Source organism: Coregonus lavaretus (assembly GCF_964263955.1).
Source record: "Coregonus lavaretus genome assembly, chromosome: 28".
NCBI lineage: Eukaryota > Metazoa > Chordata > Actinopteri > Salmoniformes > Salmonidae > Coregonus > Coregonus lavaretus.
In genome coordinates this window covers 739,734-756,062 of record NC_140015.1, presented here as the reverse complement: position 1 = coordinate 756,062, position 16,329 = coordinate 739,734, and the positions used below count along the sequence as shown (strand labels likewise).

The 16,329-nt window shown below is 40.4% G+C and overlaps 1 protein-coding gene across 1 annotated transcript in view; it reads right to left on the bottom strand.

Annotated features, from left to right (window-relative positions):
• xpo6 (exportin 6) overlaps positions 1-15,833 on the bottom strand; it is a 72,535-nt gene extending 56,702 nt beyond the window's left edge. Inside the window, exons 1-4 of the mRNA XM_084146148.1 lie at positions 15,279-15,833; positions 12,007-12,097; positions 11,039-11,151; positions 6,949-7,146 (exon numbers count right to left, since the gene is read on the bottom strand). Coding sequence (XP_084002274.1) covers positions 6,949-7,146; positions 11,039-11,151; positions 12,007-12,097; positions 15,279-15,281 — 405 coding nt within the window. The 5' untranslated portion in view covers positions 15,282-15,833. The remainder of the gene's footprint in view (positions 1-6,948; positions 7,147-11,038; positions 11,152-12,006; positions 12,098-15,278) is intronic.
• Between the last annotated feature and the right edge of the window lie 496 nt (positions 15,834-16,329).

The window sequence follows — 16,329 nt, the reverse complement described above, 5'->3', positions numbered from 1 at the left end:
ACAGCTAATGAAATGGCTACCCGGACTATTTGCATTGTCCCCCCCCCCCCCCCCCCCTCTTTTACGCTGCTGCTACTCTCTGTTTATTATCTATGCATAGTCACTTTAATTCTACCTACATGTACACTACCAGTCAAAAGTTTGGACACTTACTCATTCAAGGGTTTTTATTTTTACATTGTAGAATAATAGTGAAGACATCAAAACTATGAAATAACACATATGGAATCATGTAGTAACCAAAAAAGTGTTAAACAAATAAAAATGTATTTTATATTTGAGATTCATCAAATTAGCCACCCTTTGCCTTGATGACAGCTTTGCACACTCTTGGCATTCTCTCAACCAGCCTCAGAAATTGCAGCCCAAATAAATGCTTCACAGAGTTCATGTCACAGACACATCTCAACATCAACTGTTCAGAGGGGACTGTGTGAATCAGGCCTTCATGGTTGAATTGCTGCAAAGAAACCACTACTAAAGGACACCAATAAGAAGAAGAGACCTGCTTGGGCCAAGAAACACGAGCAATGGACATTAGACCGGTGAGAATGTGTCCTTTGGTCTTTAGTCCAAATTTGATATTTTTGGTTCCAACTGCCGTGTCTTTGTGAGATGCGGTGTGGGAGAACGGATGATCTCCGCATGTGTATTTCCCACGTAAAGCATGGAGGAGGAGGTGTTATGGTGTGGGGGTGTTTTGCTTGTGACACAGTCTATGATTTATTTGGAATTCAAGGCACACTTAACCAGCATGGCTACCACAGCATTCTGCAGTGATACGCCATCCCATCTGGTTTAGGTTTAGTGGGACTATCATTTGTTTTTCAACAGGACAATGACCCAACACACCTCCAGGCTGTGTAAGCGCTATTTTACAAATAAGGAGGGTGAAGGAGTGCTGCATCAGATGACCTGGCCTCCACAATCCCCCGACCTCAACCCAATTGAGATGGTTTGGGATGAGTCGGACGGCAGAGTGAAGGAAAAGCAGCCAACAAGTGCTAAGCATATGTGGAAACTCCTTCAAGACTGTTGGAAAAGCATTCCAAGTGAAGCTGGTTGAGAGAATGCCAAGAGTGTGCAAAGCTATCAAGGCAAAGGGTGGCTACTTGAAGAATCTCAAATATAAAATATTTTGATTTGTTTAACACTTTTTGATTACTACATGATTCCATATGTGTTATTTCATAGTTTTGATTTCTTCACTATTATTCTACAATGTAGAAAATAGTAAAAATAAAGGAAAACCCTTGAATGAGTATGTGTGTCCAAACCTTTGAATGGTACTGTACATACTACCTCAATTACCTAGACTAACCTGTGCCCCCGCACATTGACTCTGTACCGGTACCTCCTGTATATAACCTCCCTACTGTTATTTTACTGCTGCTCTTTAATTATTTGTTATTAGTTATTTTTTACTTATCTATTTTTTACTTAACACTTATTTTTCTTAAAACTGCATTGTTGGTTAAGGGCTTGTAAGTAAGCATTTCACTGTAAGGTTGTATTCAGCGCATGTGGCAAATACAATTTTATTTAATTTGATTTTGTGTAAGTTCATTTATTGTGTTACTGTTAGTATGGTCTAAATTCTACTTATGTTTAGCATGTATTCGCTAAAACATCCAATAAATACACTTATTGAAAAGCAATATACTGTACATTAGGGCAATATTTTTCCCATGTCATACATTTTAACACAAAGCAGACCAAACTCTATGGTCCTTTAAAAACCTGTTGTATGTGAAATATTGTGTGCTATAGCTTGGAAAACAAAGAAATATGACGCTGGATGACAACATAATGATGTTTGTTTCCAACATTAGGGCTGTTTCTCTAAAGAAGTTAAATCCGCTTTGTGTATTGTTTCCTTGTCGCGATACTGGTATATATATATATATATATATATATATATATATATATATATATATATATATATATATATATATATATATATATATATATATATATATATAATGACTATACATACAGTGGTGAGAAAGTTTCTGAATCCTTTAGCATTTTCTGTATTTCTGCATAAATTGTACCTATTATTTGAACCTCTATATTAATGAGCTCAATAAAAGTGTATTAATGTAGTCACGAGTTTAGTATTTGGTCCCATATTCCTTGCATGGAATGATTCCATCACGCTTGTAACTCTACAAACTCATTGTATACATTTGCAGTTTTTTTGTGTCGTACTTTGGGTTATGTTTTGCCCAACCAGAACTGAATTGTGCATAATGCAATTTTGGAGTCAATTTTATTGTAAGTAAGAATAGAAGATGTTTCTGAACATTAAACCTGATAATGCCATAATTAAGAAAAAACATGAATGAATCATGAATAATGATGAGTGATAAGGTTAGAGGCTACAACAAAACATGCTTGTTTTGAAGATCCGATAACATCTTAGGTCAAATTTATGCAGAAATACAGAAAACGCTAAAGTGTTCACAAACTTTCTCAGCACTGTACTGCAACTGTATGTATAGGACTGGATGATGACATGGGGATTATAACTTATAATAAAGGCTTCCAATGGCCAATGGAAATTTAAGGCCCAGAGCAGTCAAAATTATGTTTTTCCTGTGTTTTATATAATATTGTACAACAGCTGATGAAACTAACACTCTAAATGTGTGAGAAAAATATATATAATTGTTATTTCCTGATAGTTGCTGTTTAAAAATACAATCTTCATAGGACCTTCTAATCAGCAGGCTTTGCATGGGTGGAGTTTCGGCTTGCTTGGTGACATCACCAGAATTAGCTAATAGACCAATAACAAAGAGCGTTCCGAACTAGGGCTGAGGCGGTCACGAAATTTTGTCAGCCGGTGATTGTCAAGCAAATAACTGTTGGTCTCACAGTAATTGACCGTTAATTAACAAACACATTTAGCATCTCCTGGCTTCCACACATAGCCTACAAACCCGTGATGCAGACCTTTGGAACATCTACATTTTAAAGTATAATAAATCCATTTAATATAGCCTACACCTTCACAACAAATCCATTATTTATTTTAGACAGGTTTAAAGAAGCATAATTTTAAAAAAATGTAGTCTATTTCAGAACAGAATAGCTACTCTGAGTTGTCCTTATGTTAGGTCCTGATCTGGCTATGCCAAATGGCTGTGGGCTACACTAGCTAATTTAGCAGAAGATTTGCTTAGAATTCCGTGGCATTATTTTATATTATTTTATAGTATGACGAATACAACTGAACAAAGCTGAATAAAATAGAAAATATATTTTTTCCAAACGATTTGAGGGACTGCGCACATGCAGCTATTCTATGTTGAGTGGTTAACAAAGAAATAGGTACTCCTATATGCTTAATTTAGAGTTATTAATGTAACTACAAACGTTTGACTATATTTTTCGATTTTTAATACATTGTAAGGCTGCATGATGTGACTAATGATGATTTGAAAAAAGTTGCTTGAAAGGCATGAGCTCTGCTTAGATTTCTTGCGCAGACTGTACACACTTCATCAATCTCTCATTCCCAATTTGACAAGCACTTGATAATGCCTCGATTTTCACGGCGGCATCCCCTTTGTGTGGTCGTAATGCGCCCTAAAAAAATCCATGCCTTTTGCGGCCAGTGGTCGTTGTGCCCCTCGCTCCGAAGAACCTCTCATCCACATGGCTCTCCGTCATGTGATCTGGTCTTTCTCATAGGCTACAAGTGAAGACCGACACATCGGGGACGCAACTGCGCGCGTCCTTATCCAATTCCAAGGTGCATATTGAAGATATCGGAAGAACTGTCCACATTTACTTTTCGTCAGCCAACCAGATGAGTAGGCCTAACGAACAGCAAAAGCACTAGCCTATGTCAATCTACTATCCCCCATTGTACAAAAGTTGACCTATTCTATTCTGTGCGAGAAATAAATATTCCAAACATAGTCTGGGACAGTTGTGGGATGCGATAGATCCCAAATTAATACAAATAACATTTTTTACGCAATGTGGCTGACGCAACAGATCAGAACAATTAGCTTAAAATGTTGATAAACTATTAGGCTATTTCTTCACATTATAAGCGCAGCAATGCGCACATGGCAGTAGGCTATAAGCGTGAATGTTCCATTAGCAGGAAAGCACCATTATCAAAAGTGACTGCAAATGCGATTATGCATGTAATGCTTTTATTATAAAAGGTGCATTTTCATGGTGAAAATTACCTTTCCCAAACTTGAAACTCATGCGCTGCTTATGTATGCCTGTTAGGCTCTACACCCCTTGTAAAGCGGATTAATGTGCTTAAATTTTAAGAACTTATTTGGCCACCTCAGTTGTGATACAAACCTTATTAAAACATAGAGAATTATGGTCTAGGCTAAATTAGGTGTGCGACTATGATTTGAAAAAGTCGCAAAAAAAAGGCTTTGTTTCTTGCCTTATTCTGGGCATCATTCACAAGTGATGATATATAATTCACAAGTGATAGGCTAATATTGTCACCCATCAGACTATTATTGATTTAATCTTGTCTTTACACATACTAAATAATATATGTGTGACATTTGTTTTGATTTAGAATGGACCATTATCATGCACCTGTCTCGAAAAAGGGGCAACGGGAAAACAAATACATGTCATCTATGCACTTATATAGAGAATGGAGGACGCTTTTCCCGTGGTTCATTTTCATGCCAGCCAGGTAGGCTATACTCTTGTTGTAAAGATAAGCAATGTGCTAAATATCAGGAAAGTTGAGAAATAAATATAGTAGACCTAGCCTATAATAATAATAATAATAATAATAATAATAATAATAATATGCCATTTAGCAGACGCTTTTATCCAAAGCGACTTACAGTCATGCGTGCATACATTTTTTTGTGTATGGGTGGTCCCGGGGATCGAACCCACTACCTTGGCGTTACAAGCGCCGTGCTCTACCAGTTGAGCTACAGAGGACCATAGAAAGCTGATGGGATCCTCCTCTTTTTAATAGAGGCCATCACTCTGTTTTCTTGCACAATTGCATAGCCTATAGAAATGTTGCGCAACATGAGCTCATGGGCTCTCATGAAGTGTGATTAGTTTTCGATTACATTTGCATTGATGTCAGAGTGATTAGATGGACAATAGAGTGCTGAGTACCAGGCAGTTAGCAAGTTTGGTAGGCTACTAATGACCATCAGCAGCATCAGAGCTTGGAGAAGCCTAATTACCATGACTAAACGGTCACGTGGAATTTGACTGCCTTCATGACTCGTGACCGCCGGTGTGGCGGTAAAACGGCCACCGCAACAGCCCTATTCCGAACCTCTCTGCCAATAAGAGCTAGTTTTCAAGTTTCCCCTCCCCACTCAGACCACTCCCAGACAGTCCTAGCAAAATTCTTGCTTGAGAAATGGATTTGTTTATTTTTGACCATTTTAATGGAAAACTATTACAGTAAGGTAATTAACTGTTACCCAGAAAATATTTTTATATTGATATAAAAACAGCTGCATTGGGCCTTTAACCTTTTGCCTGTCAAGCAAATTAACTAAATTGTGGATTGCAGCCAAGTGCTTTCCATGCACAATTTGCCAGATGCTAAAACAGTTGAGATACAGATATAGCGATGAAATATCCTTTTAAAATGCTAGCAGGGTGACCATATGAAGACTATTGTATCAAATGACAGGCCTATGTCACTTTACTTCGCTTCTGTTGTATGGCTTTGTCAGTACTGTTTTTTTCATTTTTATATATTTATTGTAATGTTGTTTGGGCTTGACTTTATTTAGGATATAAATAAAAGGCTATAAAAGGCGTACAAACCTAAATAATAAATCAATCTATCAAGTGCTACTTGATATGCAACAACATTCTGATGAAGGCCATTGATGGCCTAAATATTTATTTATATATATATATATATATATATATATATATATATATATAAAGTATCAAGTTGTTAATTGTGAGCAAGAGTTACCCCTATTCCAGGGGTTCCCAATTACATTCAGCCATGGGGCATTGCTTTTCTTGAGCAGATGGTCGGGGGGCTGGAACATAATTTGTACACTGCAAATTGACCGAATGAGGCCCAAACGGATACAGAGTGTACAAAACATTAAGAAAACCTGCTCTTTACATGACATTCCAGGTGAACGCTATGATCCCTTATTGATGTCACTTGTTAAATCCACTTCAATCAGTGTAGATGAAGGGGAGGAGACAGGTTGAAGAAGGATTTTTAAGCTTTGAGACATGGATTGTGTATGTGTGCCATTCAGAGGGTGAATGGGCACGACAAAATATTTAAATGCCTTTGAACAGGTGCAAGGCGCACCGGTTTGTGTCAAGAACTGCTTTTGCTGCTGGGTTTTTCACACTCTGTTTATCAAGAATGGTCCACTCCCCAATGGACATCCAGCCAATTTGACACAACTGTGGAAAGCATTGGAGTAAACATGGGCCAGCATCCCTGTGGAACACTTGACACCTTGTAGAGTCCATGCCCCGAAGAATTGAGGCTGTTCTGAGGGCAAAGGCGGGGGTTGCAACTCATTATTAGGAAGGTGTTCTTAATGTTTTGTACACAGTTCATATTATTTGCTAAAAAATTTAAACCTTGATTACATTTGGATACGATCACATTTGCCTCCATTCATATGTGGGAAAACTTGGTAACAGATTTCCTAAATTAAAATAACTTTGAGTTGATTTCCTGGTGATTTTACAGTCTTATGTCCAACAACGAAAAGTATTACAATATTACAATAATAATAGTTTGGTTTTTTTGCTCAGAAAACCTGGGGGGCCACCTATTCGGGAATCCTGCCCTATTCCTTCCTGATATGCAACAACTTGAGTTAGGTTTAGGGCTAGTGGAAAGTTAGTTGAACCTCTATGAACAATTTGTGAGGGACTAATCAAATAAAGCCAACATAAGATAATCAACACAATTTTAGCAGGGCTCACCTGAAGGGTGTTGGTGAAGAAATCATGGTAGAACATGGGCCAGTCCTGGCGACCAATGTCCACTATGACTTTGCAGAGTTTGTTGCGTATGAAGAAGGGCATAGCTTTGTGCTGGGCCAGCAACAGCTTGGGCAGGCAGCTACGGATCTCCATCTTGTCCTGTGAGGCTACTCCCAGCCACATCTTATTGACCAGGTTCTGAAAAGGAAACAATGGGCAGATTTTCAGGAGTTATTGATGACCACTTTGCGTAACTTTATTTGAACTAGCCAAACTTGCTTTAAAACACTTATAACTTACGCTCATAACCATAAGTAGGCCTATCAGTTCAAAAGTGTAGGGTGTCTTCTCTTGCTATTGCATATTCATTCCAGTCATCAGCAAAATACCACATGGTCAGATACGTCTAATATCAATGTGTTAACAATAACAAAGGTTATAAAACCACTATGGGTTAAGGGAAATTCTCATTTTAACAGATAAAAAAATATATATATATCTTGGAAACGGTGTACCTTCTGACAACTTCATAGGTTTAGCCATTAATTACTGTTCTGCATCGTAACACGCTCATAAAATCCTAAACTGTTGCAACATTATGAGCTGTCCAACACGTTTTCTGACAATTTTGACGTGCCATGGAAGTACTTGACGCTATTATGCAGCCGTTATAATCAGAGATGTCATAAGACTAAAGAATACCACAATGTCACAATGCATGTGTATATGCACTTATTACATTATAATAATACATTTTATTTTAAGCGCTTTTCATGTCACATACACAAGATAAATTATATTGTCATAATATATATTTGACAAGTTATGACGCATGCTATGAAGCTTAATAACACTTATGAAGCGTTATGGCGGACAGTTTAATAAGTGTTACGAAATATCTTTGGGCTTTTAGTGATGTTCATAATTATAAATCACACTGAGAAAAAATGGCTTAAAGGGATACTTGCACTGCTTATATATGCCAGTTAGGCTCTACACCCCTTGTAAAGTGGATTAATGTGCTTAATTTTAAGAAGTTATTTGGCCACTTCAGTTGTGATACAAACCTTATTAAAACATATAGGCCTATGGGCTAGGCTACATGAGGTGTGAAAAAGTCGCAAAAAAAGGCATTGTTTCTTATGCTGGGCATCATTCACAAGTGATAACATATCATTCACAAGTGATAGGCTAATATTGTCACCCATCACACTATTCTTGATTTAATCTTGTCTTTACATATACTAAATAATATGTGTGAAATGTGTTTTGATTTAGAATGTACCACTATAATGCACCTGTATCGAAACAGGGGCAGCGGGAAAAAATACATGTAATCTATGCACTTAAATAGCAAATGGAGGACGCATTCCCCGTGGTTTATTTTCATGCCAGCCAGGTAGGCATTACTCATTTTACATTTACATTTTAGTCATTTAGCAGATGCTCTTATCCAGAGTGACTTACAGTTAGTGAGTGCATACATTTTTCATACTCCTGTTGTAAAGATAAGCAATGTGCTTAATATTAGGAAAGTTGAGAAATAAATATAGTAGACCTAGCCTATAGAAAGCTGATGGGATCCTCCTCTTTTTATTAGAGGCCATGACTCTTTTCTCCCGCAACTGCATTGCCTATAGAAATGGTGCGCAACATGAGCTCATGGGCTCTCATGAAGTGTTTGATTACATTGACATTTTAGTCATTTAGCAGATGCTCTTATCCAGAGCGACTTACAGTACATTTTTTATTTTTTTCGAACCCACAACCCTGGCATTGCAAACGCCATGCTCTACCAACTGAGCTACATCCCTGCCGGACATTGCCTCCCCTACCCTGGACGACGCAGGGCCAAATGTGTCTCCCGGTCGCGGCCGGCTAATCTTAGTCCGATATGACTGTACTGCGCAGCACAGCACAAGCAAATGGCTCAGCTTCAAAATGTTAGTGATCAATTTAGTGATACTGTGAACCGCGTGAAGCGAACCCGTGCACATGCACAGATACTGTGTGACTGCGTGAGAGCGAAGTGTTGCATCTCGCTCATCTCAATATCCTATTCATTGATGGGCCCTGCTTTACTGAAGAAGCAAAACATTGCAAGCCAAGAAATTGCGAGATACAGCTTTTGATTGCCGATAGATGGGCCTAGTGCACGGTTCTGACTGTCTGCCGACCTGCCTATACTGTGCCCATCTCTCTCCATCCCTTGCTCGCTATGAAAGATGCGAGTGTTTGTGTTCTCGAAAGTACGGCAACTAATCAGTCTCCTCCGTTCCAAAAATACAGAATCTTAGGAGTCTATTCCTAGCGGAATCTAATCTTGACACTTAGAAATGGGAGTCGACACCGGGAGGAATCAATTATTTTGGAGTTGACTCTCCACTATTACGTCATCGTTGGAAAAAATGCAGAGAAAGGCAAGCGACAGCAGGGAAGTCCTGTACTATAAGAAGTTAATGAGGAAATGCAAACTTTGCGAGGTGGAATTGAGGTACAGTAATGTTAGTACAGGTGCAATGCTTAACCATCTGAAAGTGACGCAACATAAGACCCAAACCGTTGCTGGCAGCTGCATTGTGCATTCACCTGGAATTTGATGAATTTTTCTTATTGTTTAAATGGAAAACCGATTAAAAAATATATATGTTTAAACTTTCAAATGTTTCATTTGTCACATCCCTCATTTTACTTAACCCTTATTTTATGAGGTAAGTTCACTGAGAACACACTCATTTACAGCAACGAACTTGGGAATAGTCAGCCATGCACTGATACGCATAAAAAATACAGAATAGAAAAACTTTATTTTCACGAAGGAACTTCTTGTTTGGAGGTTCCAAAAATATATCAGCATAATGACTACAATGTTAATGTATTCAACAACAGTGATCAAACACTAATGAGCCTACACAAATGACATGCATCCAATAACCTCTTGGAGAGACCCATTTCCATGAAAACATGTGAGGATCTTATGATCATCAAGCAAAGTGATGTTGAAAACATCCACAGTACAAGTTCCAACAAACAGAACACAAATTCAAAACCAATTTGCAAAATTCTAATTATGACGCCACAATGATCAACCAGGACACTACTTCTCTGAAAAAGTGTAGCCTATAGATGCTTTGTTGTTTCTATGGGTTTTTGCATGTGACCCTCCCACTGACCTACTCAGGCTTCACACCACTAACAAGTCACAACAAGCTTAGCCTTAATGACAGCCTTACAGACGGGGGGGGGGGGGGGGGGGGAGGGGGGTTGGAACTTCAACTGGAGTTCTTCAATCACCAATTGAACTATCAACAGGTTAGCCAATGTTAGTTTAGTATAAAATAAACTATAGTTTAAAGTTCCGTATCTCCGAGCAAAGAGATCTGTCTTGAACACGAGATCTCATGTTCTGAAACTGTCAATTTGTGACATCTGCATTCAGTTCTGAGAATTTATTTAGTTTATTTGCATATTATCAACAGAAAGCAGCCCCATTAAAATAACCATTGCTATGTAACGGTGTCCTCTTTGCGAGTCAAGTACAGCAAAGCCATTGGCACCTCTACATTTTACATTTTAGTCATTTAGCAGACGCTCTTATCCAGAGCGACTTACAGTTAGTGAGTGCATACATTCTTTTTTAAATTTTTCATACTGGCCCCCCGTGGGAATCTAACCCACAACCCTGGCGTTGCAAACGCCATGCTCTACCAACTGAGCTACATCCCTGCCGGCCATTCTCTCCCCTACCCTAGACGACGCTGGGCCAATTGTGCGCCGCCCCATGGGTCTCCCGGTCGCGGCCAGCTACGACAGAGCCTGGATACGAACCAGGATCTCTAGTTGCACAGCTAGCACTGCGATGCAGTGCCTTAGACTACTGCGCCACTCGGGTGTAGCACAGAATATTTCAGTATTGTATAGTACAATAGTTGTATTACAAGGCTTTGTCCGTCATGGAGTTGATTACAAACTGCATATGTGTGGGATTGGGCTCCAATGTTGAGACTAAAGGTGTTGGAAACCCATTCAGGTGATGGGCCTATACAATACTACTACCAGACTATTCATAACGTTCACCAAATGAACTTACCTCAAATACTGTGAGACTGTACATCATCACATACTCGTTCCGAGTATTTGAGAGGAAGTACAAGCAGTGGCGCCATGCTCCCATCTGCTGAGCAAAGTTATTCAGCAGCTCTTCTGCAGAAAGGGCAGAAATAAAGGAAGCACATGATTTATTTTATGTTGAGTCATTTGAAGTCATTGCTTACATAAAAACATATCACAAATGTAATAATAATAACATTTCTATAGTGCTATTCATAAGAATGTCAAAGCGCTTAAAAAGCAAAAAACAAGCAATACATCATGAGTAGCTTAGCTAGTTAGGTCAACCAATAGAGATCAAGTCTGAGTACATGCATCCTCCAATGATGGAGTGGGACAGTTCATGACTTGATCAGAGGAAGGTGGTCAGGGCGATGGTTGATGAGTCTAGTGACGATCACGTAGAGGACTCCTCTGGGAACCAGTCTGTGGTGTAGCTACTGGACCTCTCCTCCTTCACAATGTGTAGCACCCACTTGGGTGATGCCTCAGCAGCTCTGGGCGCCAGAGAGCTCACCAAACACAGTTCAGAGTAGTATCAAGTCGTCCTCACTACGATCCCTTTGCCTCAGCACTGCATTCTTTTACTTTACAAATATGAGGATTTATTACCTGTATCTGTCATTCAAATTGCATCCACACTCCATAGTCCATAGCAAATCAATATAAAAAGTTCTGCAAACTGGCCACCATTTTGGCACCATGACAACAGCGTTGCGTGAATGCAATTATCATGGAACTTTGAGCCAACATATCAGCACCCATTACAATTTCAAATCGCATACCAAGTGCACCACAGTACATGGCTCTGGTCCATTCCACTACCATGCCAAATTTCATAAGGGTGGCCGGACTTGTACAGATGGTTGCACAACGATACTTTTGAATGGACAGGTTTCTGTACCCAGATCAAATTTGGCACGGCACTACCACCAGTGCCACACTCACCAATCTCTCTCTTGCGCTCATTGGTTGTACAGCTGTGGAAGAACTCTGTCATGAGACTCTCCAGAGCGCGCAGCGAGCTCTCCTCTGATGCCTGAGGGATCAAAGGAGGGAGGGAGCGAGGGAGGAATGATAGAAAGGTGGGGGAGAGGAATTGGAAAATATGAGTGATAGGTAGAGAGCTTTAAGAAGAAGAAATTGTTAGTTTATCAGAGTTAAGAACGTGATCTAAGCCCACTCCACAGCTAGCTTAAAATTTTGCCAATGGAGCTAGCGAATTGGATCGTTTTCTTTAGCTCAATTGGTTGGTACATTTTCAAGGGCGGTCCGAGTGTTTGCGATCAGAGGATCACTAGTTTGAGCCCGGTATGGGGACAGGGACAGTGGTGGAAGCTATACTGTTAGCAGCACACTGACGACAGTTTCATTTAGCCGGGCATACACTACACGATTTTGGCCACGATTTAGCTGTCCCAGACAAGTTTTCGAGATCGGAGAATAAATCCCGATGTCGTTTCCTACACGGGGTAACGCGGCCGTCACCGACGCTTGTTGAATGCGAGTGGGTCAGAGACACAGTCTTGGGGCTACCGATGCCGTCTTTGAGCTGTCCGGATAGTTTCAAACATGTTTGATTTTATCAGCACAAAATCTGCAATGCTGTTGTAGTGCAACTAAACATTTTTAACAGTGACCAACAATAGCCAACGAGAGCTCACTAGTGCGATGATAACGTTGTATCGCATCAACCAGAATGTGTAGACTCTCGAGCAATGACTATTACTAGTATGCGTTTGTAGCCTTTAACCAAAGCATCAAATCGTTACAGCTCTGAAGTTCACAATCAATGTAATTGAATTCAAAATGTATTGGCTACATACACTACATTACCAAAAGTATGTGGACACCCGCTCGTCGAACATCTCATTCCAAAATCAGGGGCATTAATATGGAGTTGGTCCCCCCTTTGCTGCTATAACAGCCTCCACTCTTCTGGGAAGACTTTCCAGTGGATGTTGGAACATTGCTGCAGGGACTTGCTTCCATTCAGCCACACGAGCATTACTGAGGTCGGGCACTGATGTTGGGCGATTAGGCCTGGCTCGCAGTTGGCGTTCCAATTCATCCCAAAGGTGTTCGATAGGGTTGAGGTCAGGGCTCTGTGCAGGCCAGTCAAGTTCTTCCACACTGATCTCGACAAACCATTTCTGTATGGACCTCGCTTTGCACACGTGGGCATTGTCATGCTGAAATAAGAAAGGGCCTTCCCCAAACTGTTGCCACAAAGTTGGAAGCGCAGAATCGTCTAGGATGTCATTGTATGCTGTAACATTACGATTTCCCTTCACTGGAACTAAGGGGCCTAGCCCAAACCATGAAAAACAGCCCCAGACCATTATTTTCCCCCACCAAACGTTACAGTTGGCACTATGCATTGGGGCAGGTACCGTTCTCCTGGCATCCGCCAAACCTAGATTCGTCCGTCGGACTGCCAGATGGTGAAGCGTGATTCATCACTACAGAGAAAGCATTTCCACTGCTCCAGAGTCCAATGGCAGCAAGCTTAACACCACTTCAGCCACCGCTTGGCATTGCGCATGGTGATCTTAGGCTTGTGTGCAGCTGCTTGGCCATGGAAACCCATTTCATGACGCTCCCGACGAACAATTCTTGTGCTGACGTTGCTTCCAGAGGCAGTTTGAAACACAGTCGTGAGTGTTGCAACCCGAGGACAGACGATTTTTACGCGCTACGCGCTTCAGAACTCACCGATACCATTCTGTGAGCTTGTGTGGCCTACAACTTCGCGGCTGAGCCGTTGTTGCTCCTAGACTTTCCATTTCACAATAACAGCACTTACAGTTGACCGGGGCAGCTCTAGCAGGGCAGAAATGTGACGAACTGACTTGTTGGAAAATTGGCATCCTATGACAGTGCCACGTTGAAAGTCACTGAACTCTTCAGTAAGACCATTCTACTGCCAAAGTTTGTCTACGGAGATTGCATGGCTGTGTGCTCGATTTTATACACCGGTTAGCAACGGGTGTGGCTGAACTAGCCGAATCCACTAATTTGAAGGGGTGTCCACATACTTCTGTATATATAGTGTATTTCAACTCTGTATGGCAGGTGTGAATGTCTGACTGAAAACATTTATGAGGCTGCTTTGAGCCACAGCTCATTCTAACTATGTTAAAAATGTAATCACGTCATTGTTTTGGTATAGAGAATCCTCACAAACAACTGAACAATCTTGTGTGTGACCCCCGACTGTCACATTGTTTAGTCTGCGCACCACTATGTTGGAAAGACAAAAAAACGACAGGTAGGACGATAATTTAATGTGAGAGGCTCAGCAATGTTAGGATTTTGAAAGTCATGTAGTGTACACCCAGCTTTAGGCAGCAGTAAGGTCAAATGGATGTCACAAATTCCTCCAAATTGCATAGGGCCCAGGACAGGTGCTGCACTGTGACGCTTATGGAAAATACTCACACTAACTTCCTCATCGTATTGGTAATTTCCACTCTGCTATTCATAATCATTGTATAATGATATTCACTATACCAGCAGCAAAGGGAGTCTGTCAATTCACTATTTAAGAGAGTTGTGTTAAACAAATTGTTAGCATTTGAGTCACAGGAAGGACAGTATAGCAAAAACCCGAATAGTGATTCCTCTGCATATCTGAAGCATCTTGCAGAGCAAAGGGCCCGAATTCTTCTAATGGGCCGCGGCATGCTAGGATTACTCAACGCAAATATTTGGTCTTGCAAGATGGGCGTCTTGTGTCGCAGACAGACGAATTCGACTCACATCCCGGAAACCAGGTAGCCTACTCATCATGTGTGGAGCACAAACAAGAACCGTTATCTTGCTCGACAGGGTTTGATTGCTCTTTAAAATATTTCTTCTTCCAAAATTCTGGAATTTTATACTGGGAAAATATTATCGTAGAATAGATCATTTAGAAAGCTTTCAAGATATGACACGTCACATTTCACAATACCAGTAACTAACACATGCATGCAAATGATCAGTTCAATACATTTACAATTTCATACTAAGGGTTTCACATTTTGATTAAAATATTATATTCAGTAAAGGATATTGACCATTTCTGTTCTGTCATCGCTTTGCTGAAGTCTACAGCATATATTCTACATTGTCCATGTATTGGATTTGTAATAGTATCCATTTCCTGACATGTTAGTTAATTAGCTAGTAATAATGTGGCAGATTATAACCCATACCAGATTATAACCCATACTCACCATGTTCGGAGTTAATTGTGATGCCTCTCCTGGCTTCCAATAAATATTTGTAGCAAGCAGGCTACTTGAGGTGTTGGCTACACCGGTAGAGGCTCATGTTGTGGCAATCGGCCCACTCGCGACTAGAAGACATTGCATCATAAAAATGCAGGTGAAATAATTTATGAATGCAGATCTCGATTGCAGATGTATCGCTTTTAAGAGACGACCCTTGTTATTGTTTATAATGTTGCTACACGGGGTTTAGTGGAGGTGAACCAGACATGTAGCTAACTGACTAGCTGTTGCACTGGGAACCCGTGTTAAAAAATAAAGCACGCATTAAATATCATCTGTTTGAGGAGTTTACGTCGTAAATCCTCCGGAAAATGTAATACAAACTCAATTTACAGCTGCGTGCTTGTTCCTGTTTTCTGTGTTATTCTCCTCAAGCGGTTCTACCCAGTCCCAGTGCTAGCTTTGGCTAAGCTAACTGGTTGCTTTGGAGCTGCTGTACTGAGCTTGGGGCCTTGCAGTCGCAACTTCCTCCCCGCGAATCAGCCCCTCCCCACCGGAAGTAACATTTAAATCTTGAGCCGGATGAGTCCATTGGCCACAAGAAAATATAGCATATTACATTAAATATTTTCACAAGTCTGTCTATATTTGCAAACGCGCCACTAATGGTGGCACATTTAGAATATAAATTATGTGTTGTCAATTTACAGCACACGCACCTCAAGATCAGCCTCACATGCTTCCCTCCACACCATCAGAACCTTGGCCACATGCACTTTTTATTTATTTGAAGATACTCAGCAATTGGTTTGTTAAATGCCCATGATCCTCAGAAATGTCTGAGTGATGCATCAGAGCAGTGACACCTGTGTCCAAAATTTGAGATGAGAGACACCAGTCTGAATCTCAGCCACCATCTGGCTCTGACTGCCATTATCTGGAGTGGCCCGAGTGGGCCTAATAAACCCACATTAATTTGTCCAGTTAGACACTGTTTATATCTGCAGAGGGCTAAACAAACACACACTAATCTTAACTCAGAAGAAGGCACACG